Source organism: Oxyura jamaicensis, chromosome 3, assembly GCF_011077185.1.
Source record: "Oxyura jamaicensis isolate SHBP4307 breed ruddy duck chromosome 3, BPBGC_Ojam_1.0, whole genome shotgun sequence".
NCBI lineage: Eukaryota > Metazoa > Chordata > Aves > Anseriformes > Anatidae > Oxyura > Oxyura jamaicensis.
Window position 1 is genome coordinate 117,665,628 of NC_048895.1, and position 12,343 is coordinate 117,677,970.

A 12,343-nucleotide genomic window follows, 5' to 3' on the forward strand; every position below is an offset into this window, starting at 1 on the left:
CCCATCCCCATCCTGGGGGGGGGGGGCTGAGCCCGTCCTGCCCCCGTCCCCACCTGGGTACTGCAGGGGGATGTCGATCTTGGGCCCGATGACGTAGTGCCCTTCCTCCAGGCTGTGGGCCGTCACCGTCGTCCACTGGCGGCAGGAGTGGATCAGGAGCACGTCCTGGGCGCTCACCCCCTCCACCGACTCCCCTGCGGGGGGACGGGGATGGGCTGAGCCCCGGGGAGGGGGAGGGGGCGGTGGGGGACACAGCCCTGGGGAGCCCACCCGTGGGTGCCACCCCCCCCCCGGGACAGCAGCCCCCCCCCCCTTGCTTTGCAGCACCCAGCCGGGTCCTGGGGTCCTGCTGGTGTCCCCCCGCACCCCGTGTGCCACCAAACCTGGGGGGGGGGGGGGGGGGCTGAGGTTGCCAGGACCCAGCTCTCGCCCTTGCCTCCAGCCACCCCCAGGCTCCTTTACAGCCCCCAACCCCCCTGTGCCCCCCCAGCCACCGCCTCCCTCCCTCCCTGAGCCTGTCCCAGAGCTGGGGGCCGAGCCCCCGACCCCCCCCCCCCCCACCCCCCCCCCCCCCCCCCTTTTGCTCAGCTCCGCTTCTGGGGCTGGAGGGACGGGGACAACGTGGCCGTGGGGGGAGCCCCGAGGGGGCGCGGGGGGAGCCCCGGGGATGGGTGAGCAGGTGCCCGCTGCCAAGAGCCGCCAGTTGCCCTGGAAACAATTTCTTTGTCCCTCTCCAAAGGCTGCGGCAGCGGCCGAACAACAAGTTTATTGACACGGGGGCTGCGGGCCGGGGACAGGCGGCTCGGGGGGGCCCCGGCACCCCCCAGGCTGCAGCCGGCTCCGGAGGGGTCCTGGGGGGGGGGGGGGGGGGGGACACGTCCTGCTCCGGGGGGCGCAGCCTGTCCCCAGACACCCTGCTCTGCCTCTGCCCCCTGCAACAGGGCAGGGGGCTCCTGGCTGTGCCCACCCCGGCTGCACGCCCTGCCTGGCTCCCTGCGCACACCCGCAGCCCTGTGCAGCCGTGCTCACACCCAGGTGTCCCTGTCCCCGTCCCTGTCCCTGGTTGGGGTCGGCACAGCCCCCCCCAGCATCTCACTTTCAGCACCTCGCACCCGCACATCCCCAGGCGCTGACCCTCTGAGCATCAGCCTGCAGAAGCCGCCCTCCTGAGCCGCAGCCCCACTGTGTCCCCCCGTGGGCACCCCCAGAGACCCCCGGCCACCCTCACCCCTTAGAGCCCCCCCACTCTCAGGACAGCGGGGTCAGACCAAGGGGCCAGGAAAGCATCCGAAAATGCAAGCCCGAGCTGGGGCCATCACCAGCACCCCAGGGCAAGGGGGGGGGACCCGGGTTTGGGCCTTTTCCTGGGCGGGGGCCCCCCCGGGGGGGGGGGGGGGGGGGGGGGGGGGAGCTGAGGGGCTCTGTGCCTCCATCCCCAAGCAGGGGGGTGCAGGAGGGGGGGTCCGTGGCCGTGCCGGGCGCCTCCATCCCGAAATCTCAGCAACAGTTACCAGGGAAATGGGCAAAGGCCGGCGCTGGCCCGGCAGACCCGCACAGGCGGCCCCTTTGTGTCCCCCCTGCCTGGGCCCGGGGAGGGGGCGGCACAGCTGGGACCCCCCCAGGGCACCCCAAAAGGTGGGAGACCCCCAAACTGCGACACACACACACACACACCGTGTCCTGCAGGGGACAGGGGTGACACCTGGCACCACCCCCCGCAGGGGACCCGCACAGCCCCGGGTCACCCAGCCTCCAGCCGCCCTCCTCCTCCTCACGCCTCCGGCCTTCGTCTCCCCTCGTGCCCTCCGTCCCCATCCTGTCCCCGTCCCACCCCTCCCAGCCCCAACACCCACCCCCCCCCTCGCCCTCCCCTCCTCCCCAGCCCCTCCATCCCCGTCTGCTCCATCCCTGTCCCTGTCTGTCCCCGTCCCTCTGTCCGACCCCATCCGCTGCAGCCCTTCCTCCCTCCCAGCCCCTCTTTCTCCAGCCCCCCCAGCCCCCGGCCCCCGACCCCCCTCTCCCAGCCCTCCCCTGCTCCCTGTCCCCTCCACCCCTGCCTCACCTCCTTCCTGTCCCTTCCTGTCCCTGTCCCCCCGTCCAACCCCAGCCCCTCCAGCCCTGCCTCACTCCCATCCCTCCACCGCTCCCTGTCCCTCTGTCCCTGTCCCCTGCACCCCTCATGCTTCCCATCCCTTTCCTGATCCCTGTCCCCATCCCTCTGTCCCTGTTCCTCTGTCCCCAACCCCATCCCCTGTCCCCATCCCTGTCCCCATCCCCTGAGCCCCGTCCCCTGTCCCTGTCCATCTGTCCCCAATCCTGTCCCTGTCCCCATCCCTCTCTCCCCAGCCCCTGTCCCTCTGTCCCTGTCCCTCTGTCCCCATCCCACTGTCCCTATCCCCATCCCTGTCCCCATTCCTCTGTCCCCATCCCCACCCCCTGTCCCTCTGTCCCCATCCCTCTGTCGCCATCCCCATCCCTGTCCCCATGCCTCTGTGTCCCCATCCCCACCCCCTGTCCCCGTCCCTCTGCCCCTGTCCCTCTGTCCCCATCCCTCTGTCCCCATCCCTGTCCCCGTCCCTGTCCCTGTCCCCATCCCCACCCCGTCCCCGTCCCTCTGTCCCTGTCCCTCTGTCCCCATCCCTGTCCCCGTCCCTGTCCCCATCCCTACCCCTGTCCCTGTCCCTGTCCCCATCCCCACCCCCTGTCCCCATCCCTCTGTGTCCCCATCCCCACCCCCGTCCCCGTCCCTCTGTCCCCACCCCCGTTCCCGTCCCCCTGTCCCCCCCGTGCCCCCGTCCCCCCGCTCTCACCCTGCCCCAGGCAGACCAACGTGGGCAGCCGGCACTTGCTGACGATCGCGTCCAGGGGCAGCGCCGCGGGGCTCCAGCGGAGCCGGGCCAGCCCCGCCGCCAGCTTCTCCATCGCCGCCGCATCGCCGCCGCCTCAGGCCGCCCCCGGGCCGCGGGGGGGGGGCGGCGGCAGCGCCGGGCTCCATCGCCGCCGCCACCGGGACCGGAGCCGGGGCAGGGGGAAGGGGAAAAGGGGGGGGGGGCAGGCGGGAGCCGCCCCCGCGGCGGAGCTCTGAGCCTTTGCCCGGCCCCTGAGGGCTCCCGGGGGGCTGCGGAGCCCCCCCACCCCCTCCCCGCAACCTTCCCCCTCCTTCCCCACCGGCTGGTTTGGTTCCCCCCCGGATCTGGGGGTGAGGGAGGGGTTGGGGGGTGCTGCCCCCCCCCCGAGCTGGGGGAGAAGGTGTGGGAGGAATGAGGCTCGGGTATTTATTTTATTTATTTTATTGTATTTATTTTATTTATTTATTGGGGGGGTGCATGCAGGGTCTGGGCCGGGGGGCTCAGGTCAGCGCCCCCCGGTGCCCCCACAGCCGTGGGATGCAGCTGCAGGGGGGCTCACTGAGGGGTCTGGGCTGGGGGGGTCCTCAGAGCCCCCCCCCAGTGCCACCCCCTGCCATGGGCACAACCCCTGCCCCCAGCCCAGGCTGCCCCCAGCCCCATCCAGCCTGGCCTTGGGCACCCTCGGGGCAGTTTTGGGGTGCCTGGGGGTGCTGCATCCTCCTCAGTCCCGGTGGGGATGTCCCAGGGGACCCCAAAAGCCACAGGAGCACCCCCCTGGTCCTGCCCCCACCCCACTGGGCCCCTCTCCCTTGGACACGTGTGGATGGCACCGACACCAAGTGCTGGCCCGTGGCCACCCCCACTGGGGACACCAGGGGAAGGTCCCTGGGCGCTGGGGACGTGCTCATGGCCTACAGCACCTCGGGGCTCGAGGTGCCGCTCCCCCAGCCCTTACCCCTGGGGATTTGGGACGAGGAGCCCGGAGGAGCAGAGGGAGCAGCGAGCACGGGCGGGTCGGTGCCCGGTGCTGCGGCCACGCTGGGCTCTGGGGCCAGGCTGCGAGCTGCCACCTCCCATGGGTGACACGGCGGCGGTGGCACCAACCCGAGGCTGCAGCCAAGGACAGGGGGACAGGGACAGGCAACGTCCCCAGCCTGGGCACAGCCCAAAGCCTGCAGGGGGCTCGGGGCACCACTTGCCCGCAGCTCGGGGGACACAGAGCTGATACCTGCTGGCAGAGATGGGGCTGGCCAACACGAGGAATCGCAGAATCCTGGAATATCCCGAGTGGGAGGGGACCCGTAAGGATCATCGAGTCCAGCTCCTGGCACCGCGCAGCTCTACCCAGAAGTTGAGGCCAGGAGCAGGGCCAGCGGGCCCCGGGGTGCCTCCAGCAGGACAGGGGACTTGGTTACTGGTGACATCGAGCGCGGAGAAGCTGCAGCGAGCGGCTCCCGGGAAGCACACACGGCTCCCCCAGGGTGGAAACCCAGCGGCTGGCACATCAGGGCCCCATCCGCAGGGAGGCTGCCCCCGTTTCAAGGGTTCCCAAAAGCTCCTGGCCGCCTTGTTGAGGAGCTGGGGGCTCACCCCCAGGACAGCCCCACCAGCCCACTCCCAGCCTCGCCTGCCCACGAGAAGCGGCTGACGCTTTCTACACAAAAGGGCAAGTGATGGCTGTAATAAACTGGGTCCCTTCCAGCCGGGACCAGCTCCGATGGGTTTAACGCAGCCGCGTGGCCACAGCCAGCACGGGCTGCGAAGCAGAGCCCGCGGGGGCTGCGGGGGGAAGGCGCCGGGAAGGGGCCCAGGAAGTAACCAGTGCAAGTTTATAAAAGCTTTTATTTGCTCTTGGTATGACCAAGAATGGGACAGTGATCTTTTATACAATTTGATACAGTAAGTGGTACAAAAGGATGTGTTTTAAATAAAAAGCCAGAGTGGAGTAGCAAAAATATTAAAAGATTAAGTAAAAAATTGTAGGCATGGGAATTACTCCTAGACCTGAAGTCGATGCTGTTTTTTCCACCATCCAAGTCCGATCGTACGAAGCGCGGCTTTCACCTCGCCCCGCGCCGCCCGCGCCGCCCCGGCCACGCCACCGTGCCACGTACAAAGCCGGTAACACGCTTATACAATAGACCCAACCTCGGGGTTTAGTTCATCATTACCAATTTAATTAAGTTACATTTTGCCGTGACAAAAGGGAGCACTGGGGGTTCCGCTGCCGGCCGGGGACGCGAGAGCCCGCGGCTGCTGGCACGGCCGGATCCAGCGCGGCGGCGCCCGGGGGGCTCGAGGGGCTCTGGGGGGGTCCGGGCAGGCTTCGGCTTCAATCCCCAGGCGGGGCCGGGGGGGCTTCCACAGGCAGGTGCCACAAGCAGTTAGTTGGGTAGCGAGCGGTAAATTGAGATACCAGCAGAAATAAAGTTACTGCAAATTCCTCCAACGCGCTTATTATTACTTTTTTAGCATCAGAATTGACTCTTGTTGCTCACTCCTCCTCAGCGGGGCCTTGCGCTCCCAAAACAAAAGAAAGCCACCTGGTTACAAGTCGTGTTTTTACAGGGACAGAAGAGGACCACCTCGACCTGTCTGCAGGTACCGGGGGGTAGGGAGGGGGCTGCGCTCCCCCGGCCCGGGCACTACGAGCGCAGCGCCTGCAGACGAGCCCGACAGATTCACACAGAAGGAGCCAAGCCCCCAGAAGCAAATAAAAAGCTCATGTTTAAAACAAAGATTAGACAAAAAAAAAAAAAATGATGTCTCTTTCTCCATTTTCCCTTTTTGATAACGTTGAAAAGTGCAGGTTTAACCAGAAGGCAGCCGGACGCTACTTACAGCGCTGGCCCCCAGGCGCAGCGCGGGGGGACCGACCCGAGCCGTCTGCCCGCGGGGGTCCCGGGCCCGCCTGGCCACCAGCCACGGGGCTGGGAAGGGCTAACACAGACAAAATGCCAAGACACGGGGAAAAGGGAGACACGGCGGCCGAGTTACTACACGGGAAGCCGTTCAAAACGAGAACTTCACTGCTAAAACACCGTCATTTCATTAAAATTAAATCAGCGTTAGTTACTACTTTATTTACTGGAGCAAGTCCAAAACCCAAGCGGACAAGAGGGAGGCGCGAGCTCGTCCAGCTTCAGAGACCGCGAGGCCGGGGGGGAAGCGGCTGTTTGGATCATCTTTGTGTCCTCGGCTGGAGCAGCTCTCCTGCGCCGCGTTTCAAATGCAAGGCGAGTGAACGCACGACTGCTCCTGCAGCCCGAGCACGCGGCTGGGCGGGAGCAGCCTACCAAGTCAGGCTGGCGGCCCCTAACCCCCTTCCTTTCAAACCCGAAGCCACCGCAGCGCGCGAGCGCGGGCGCCTGGCGGGGACGCGGCGGCACAGCCCGCGAGCCCGGGCCCCGGGAGCGAGCCGAGACTGACCGCAGCACGAAGGATGGAGCTTGTAACACTGGAAAGTGGAAAGTTTTCAGGGAGGTAATAAATTAAACTGCCGACTTGTTTTTTCTTCCTTTTTTTTTTTTCTTTTTTAATCTAGTTGTACTCAGCCTCTTGCTAGGCTACCGGCCATCTTGTTGGAGCGGCTAACAGTGAGAGACAGAACTTAAAAGTTCATGTTAACTGCTGTCAGTTTGGGAATCGCATGTTATATTCATACACATAAAGTAGACAACCACATCACCCTCCATAGAAAACTAGTGCATGCAAATAACTCTTCCATATCATAAAACCCAAGGGCTATGCAGGAGGAGAGGAGATATACTAGTGAACCGACATTGGCTAGAGGGAAATTAGTAGGTATCGTCAACATTTTACCTCGAAAGCTAAATCAGTGCTTTGTATTAAGTTTTTGGCAAACATACCGCGTTGCCATCCTTTTAATTAACACATCACACCATGAAGGAAAGCAAATAAAAGCAGCATGCAGGCAAAAAGGAAAGAGCTGCGAGTGAGAAAAAAAATGGCAGCAGGAACAGTTCCGGAGGGGTAGATCACCAGAAAGGAGACAGAGCAGATTAAATGCAGTACTGTTTGCACCACCCTTTGTCCTCGATGCATTACACCAACAGTTACAGAAAGCAATCACAAAAGAGTTCAGTATTTTCAAATGATCAGGTGTGGATGGTAGGTATGTCTCCTGCACATGCTTCCACCAGAAGAGAAACAAAAGTGAAAATAAAAGTTCCTTTCCACATAAGGCACAGGACAAAATAAACCCCGTTCACACACTCAAGGCGAAAATGAGTTTTCCTGGCTCTTTTGCTGATGCTTCTAGGGAATACGGTGACTCAAGCACATTATCCATGACAGAAAATTCCACTGTTGTACAAAATAAAGTGTTAATTCTAACTTTTATTCTTATACAATTTGCAGAGTAGAGTTGAGTGTGATTGCTATGTTTTAATGTCAGGGGAACGGGACTATAATACAACCAAAACGCAGCGGTAAGTTGAGCAGGTACATTAGAAAATGAAGTCACGGAGATGATTTTCCTATACATGGTGAGGAAATGATAGTACGCAAGCTGTCCTAAACAGAAAACCAAAGGGAGACAGGAGCTTGTTAAGATGAGGAACAGAACATCGGTTTAGGGTTAAAAACGGGCAGAGTGGTTTGTTTTGCAGCGAGAAAAAAGGAGCGGTGGATGGCGATTGGTGATATAGGAGAACGTTCAGCAACACTTGCTCTTCCAGCCTGTCACCCCACCTCCACTGCTGATATCTACATTTTCACTGTTGGGCTCTTTTACAGGGGTCTGCAACGAAACAAGCAAGAAGGTTAGGTAACTCCCGAGACGTTCGGAACGAGAGCATTCAGAGCTGAAGAGGTACGGCTCACAGAAGGACCGACACCACCAAGTAACACCCCAAATAAACCACGGGCAAAGAGCTCTGCAGAAAGGCAGGGAATCCTCCTTCCCTCGCCAGCACAGGCGTGCAAAATCAGTCTCAGGATTGTTTTGTGGCTGTTGTTTTAAATCCACAGCGATCAGAAATCTGGGAAAAGCTTTCGAACCAGGACCACCCCAAAGTGAACAGGAATTACTTCCAGATCCCGCTTCTAGAACTGCCACTCGGACTTTGGGGGAGTAAATCACAGTGTGCAACTTAAACAAGCTGAAGTTAAATTATGTGAACTAATGACCTCAAAAATGAGGCAGTAATTTTATTTATGGATAAAGGAAAAAAATAGCAAAGCAAAAGCATCTGCCTTCCAGTGAATCGGGACACCGGATTCCGAGGCAGCGCACAAAACATCTCATCTGCACCACGGGATGTAAGCTTGGTTTGACCAAAACAAAACCTGAAGTCCTGTGGTTTTCATCAGATGCTGGCATCTATTTTCAGCTGTTTAGAAACGAATCTAAACATCTGTGAGAACACAGCACTTTAGTCCCTACACTCCTCTTCTTATTCTCTACTCCGCAGCCTCGCAACAGCGAGCCATCGCCCGCCCGGCCCCGTTCTTCAGACAAATGCACGGAGTAAAAATGTAAAGGTCAGGAGGCGCAGCAGGACCCTTTAGGTTAGGAACCCTCCTGTTTGCCAAAGGCCAACGATTTGCAGTCGCTTCCTCACGTAAAGCTCGTCAAAAACCGATGAAGAAACAACTCCGGCCTAGGGCTGCGACCAAGGCACGTTGAGCAGCGGCGTATTCAAAAGGGCTGAGGACAGACTCAGCGGTGACCTCGCACTGAGTTTCCAACCAATTAACCCGGACGACGTTACCGATAGCATTCACGTGGGGGAAGATGGTCCTGTCCCTACTGCTAACCTGGGGCACGGAAAAATGGAAGCGTTTAGGAACAAGGCACACCTGCTGGAGTTGGCCACGTGCTGCAGGTGGCCAACCCACGCCTCTCGAGCTCACAGTTTCCGTGCCGGAGACGTGACCTGGTCGTACGCAGGGACACGCCAGCACGGGGCTTAATCAAGTCCTCGGGACAGGAGAACACAAACTAACTGAAAATCAGCCCTGGAGCCACCTGCATGTCTGCTCAGCTCAATCCAGCACCAAAACAGCGGCAGCTATTGGAAGCCGAGGCTTCTCCAGCTTAGGACAGACACCAGGGATACAAGGACAGCGGCATCTCGTAGCTCTGGGCATACGAAGCTTTGGGTACGTGACCCAGCAAAGACAGCCCTCTTCGTGGCGTATTTCAGGAGAGGGAAGCAGCCACCAGGAAGCCCTGGTGATCCGCGTTCTCCTCTCAGCTGCGATTTAACCTGCTGGCCGAGGCTTCCGGTGAAACGCGGAGGCTTGGAGGGGCAGCCACTAACAACCAGAAGTGACAGGTCCACTCATTCAGAATCCCAGCAGAAACTTAGGGCTTTTTACACTGTACTGATAGAAATGGCTAAAGGCACAGCTGAAAAAAACAGGCAAATGCTAACGTGGCAGGGCAGAATTGGGGAAAAGACAGGATTCGTTTGTTTGAGGAAAAAGGTCCTCACAGGATTCAACAACTACGCGGTGAACCATGTTCTGGGACACCAGCAATGAAGCTCGTGTTTTAAAGCAGTTAGTTTTGAAGTACAGCCACCAGAAAAGTCTACTGAGGTTCCGATGGATTCTCTGTTGCTGCAAGTTGTTTTCACAGAGGGACACAGTCTGCTTAGAAGAGAAATCTGAGGACACCCTGCGGCCCACCTCACACACAGACTGGGAAGACAGAACAGAAAAGCAACGCCAGGGCTCATCCCTGAGTTCCAGTGACTTCGGTCTCCCCAGGATTAAAACAACGCCAGGCACCTGAGACAGGAGGGGATAAACCTTCAGGTTCCTTCTCCACGAAGCAGTAAGAATGAAGGTGGCAGGGAAAGGAGAATTCTCCTCCAAATTAATTCAAATGTTTTAACTGCAAGCACGCGTGTGATACAACTGAGGTTAAGGAGCAAACAACCAGGAGTTCCTTGGTGCTTTGATGTACGCTGCTCCCTCTAGATAGTACCAGCACCAGAATGAAACATCAAACAAGCTTCAGATGTACAAGAGCCTTCCTTCAGGGACTTGTTTGTCTGAGCATACCAAAGTAAAAAGCCACAACGATTCAGGTGAACATCAAAGGAAACAGGCGCTGCCATTTTAGGACTTTTTCCCCAAGCACATCCCGTGATCACCTACCTTTCGAAGAATGTCTTCTGCTAATGTGAGGAATGCCTTCTCAATGTTTATATTTGCTTTTGCACTAGTTTCGAAAAACCTAATACCATGCTCCCTAGCAATCTAAACCAAAACAGAAAAGAGAAGGTTAGTGTCACTGCGGCGTTATTCAGTCGATGCTGCTGCAACTTTGGGATGAGCACATTTAACATTTATGAGCACGTAACTCTCTGTGTGGCAGGCATCAGAAAATGTCCTAGCTAAGCAAAACGTCACAAAAGAAGATTCAGAACTTAAATCAGAAACAGCAGTTAAAGTGTCTTAAATTACAAGCTGATGCCTGAACACGGGGACAGATACCACACAAATCAGCCACAACAAGTAACTTAAAGGTTGCTTGCAGAATTTTAGCTATCCCAAAAAGAACTCACTCCGTTCAGGCAGTTGTTCACAATGAAACTTCCAGGAAAACATTCCTCAGGCTTACGAGCCAGCAAACCCAGCTCGTTTGTTCCCTGGCGTGCCCCGCCGTGGCACTTAAACCACCCGACAATGGCAGGAAGCCTTGGCACTCATTTGCTTACTTGGATAAGCGAGTTTCTGTCCACACCTACCTGTTCACCTTTTGCTTTAGGAACAACTCTTTTATCTTCCATGTCGCACTTGTTTCCTAACAGCATCCTCTCCACATCTTCATTGGCATGCTAAAACGAGATAACAGACAGGTTTACACATCTCGCCCAGCAAGCAGCTGCTGCGCTCCTGGATTTCCACGCGGCTTCGAGTCCAGGGTAACGCTTACACGCCCAGCTCACCAGCTCCTTTCCCAGTCCTAACAAAGACTGTCAGGAAGCATTCTTCAGACCCTGCCCTTAAACCAAAGGGCTCAGGTATCCAGGAAGTGGAACTGGACAACGACAGCAGCACCGAGACAGGACTGCCGCCATCCCAACGGCAGTTATCCTTCCCCTTCCCTTTTATTTGTGCAGTCTAAGTGGGAAGTCTTCCTTTCTGAAAAGGACTCAGTGCTGTTTTGCGACGCGGATTCTTCCAGCCACCAGCATTCGCCTAGCAAGACCCGGCTGGGTTGCGTTCAGTGACGCAGGAAGAGAAGCAGCTTCCTGCCTGGCACTTCGAAGCCTCAGGTTTTTCGTGTGCAGACACTTCGAGAAACAATGCTACAAAGGCCAGAACACTGGAGGACAAAATGAATTCCCAAACTACAGCTGCCAACAATCCAGCTCCGCGCCCTGCAGCGGCTCCAGCTGACACTGGTACTCTTGGGGGATGATTTAGGGGGTTGTCTGGGTAGTTTTGCTGCAGCCAGGTAAGTCTCCCCAACAGCCACAGCAGTGCTTTCCACCACTGCAAAGCTAAAACAGGAAGGCTGTTTATGAGTTACAAAAAAACAAAACACAACTTTTTTGTTGTTGGTTTGTTTCTGAGGAGTTCCTGGGTTAAATAACTAAGGGAAATGTAAGCTCTCTAGCATGGTGCCACCACTGGAGCACGACCGCCTGTCAGCTTTGTGCTTTTTTTCCTATCTGCTAAGTGTTTCACCCAGGAGCTGGGAAACTCATGCAGGGAAACAGCACTGACTCTCTGCCGAGTGCACATACAACAGTCCATCACCACGGGAAAAATGAAGTGAGCTCCGGGCTCAAGATCCAAGGAGAACAGGACCCCACACCCAGGGAGTCAGCCTCGTAAGGCACAACAGGCTACCAATGGTTTCTGCAGGAATGCTGCATGGACAAAAATACCTCAGCTGTCCAGTTACTGAAACACTGCCAACATCCACCGTAACAAGGCAAGAACACTCCAGGGATACCCACCAGGCTATGGGAGAGGCTCCAGCAGCCACGGCACGAAGCATCACTTACGTGGATAACTGAGGTACTTTGCAGCCTGACACGAGAAGCTTCTTGGAAAGCCTGATCTGAGTTTACTTCCACCCCAACAGTCCTAATGCTGTTTTCCAGCAGCATTACTAACACAGCTACAGAGGCAAGAGCTTCATGCATGCACTACTCCTGCTCACACTAATCACCCATTTCACGTTCCTCAGGAGAATCGCCCCCAGTTTTTTCCCTCCAGGTCATAAGGAGTAGGAACAACCAGATGGCAAAGACACCGTGTAGATTAAGACACCAAAAGCGTTGACTTTTCGTGCCCACGGAACCGCTTACACAGCGGCAGACCTCTCAAATACAGCCTGAGTGCTGGAGCTGACCCTCGGAGCTCAAGCACACCTGAAGTCAGCTGCAGGGTTTGTGCTACATGGGCCTGAAAACAGGAGGCGAGCCAACATACGCGCTTCCTCAAACCCAAGGGCACGAATGACATCCTCGTGACATCCTGGACACCGCGACTTTTTTTAAACA

The 12,343-nt window shown here is 57.8% G+C and overlaps 2 protein-coding genes across 3 annotated transcripts in view; both read right to left on the minus strand.

Annotated features, from left to right (window-relative positions):
• The window catches only part of GAREM2 (GRB2 associated regulator of MAPK1 subtype 2), a 7,411-nt gene extending 4,474 nt beyond the window's left edge, over positions 1-2,937 (minus strand). The window contains exons 1-2 of one of the 2 annotated variants that reach the window (XM_035323207.1): positions 2,811-2,937; positions 54-135 (exon numbers count right to left, since the gene is read on the minus strand). In XM_035323207.1, the coding sequence (XP_035179098.1) occupies positions 54-135; positions 2,811-2,933 (205 nt within the window). In that variant the 5' untranslated portion in view covers positions 2,934-2,937. Of the gene's footprint in view, positions 1-53; positions 195-2,810 lie in introns of both variants that reach the window. The other variant, XM_035323206.1, reaches the window with a different exon arrangement.
• Positions 2,938-4,674: 1,737 nt separating this feature from the next.
• RAB10 (RAB10, member RAS oncogene family) overlaps positions 4,675-12,343 on the minus strand; it is a 39,044-nt gene continuing 31,375 nt past the window's right edge. Inside the window, exons 4-6 of the mRNA XM_035320029.1 lie at positions 10,574-10,663; positions 9,981-10,082; positions 4,675-7,611 (exon numbers count right to left, since the gene is read on the minus strand). Of these exons, the coding sequence (XP_035175920.1) occupies positions 7,528-7,611; positions 9,981-10,082; positions 10,574-10,663 (276 nt within the window). The 3' untranslated portion in view covers positions 4,675-7,527. The remainder of the gene's footprint in view (positions 7,612-9,980; positions 10,083-10,573; positions 10,664-12,343) is intronic.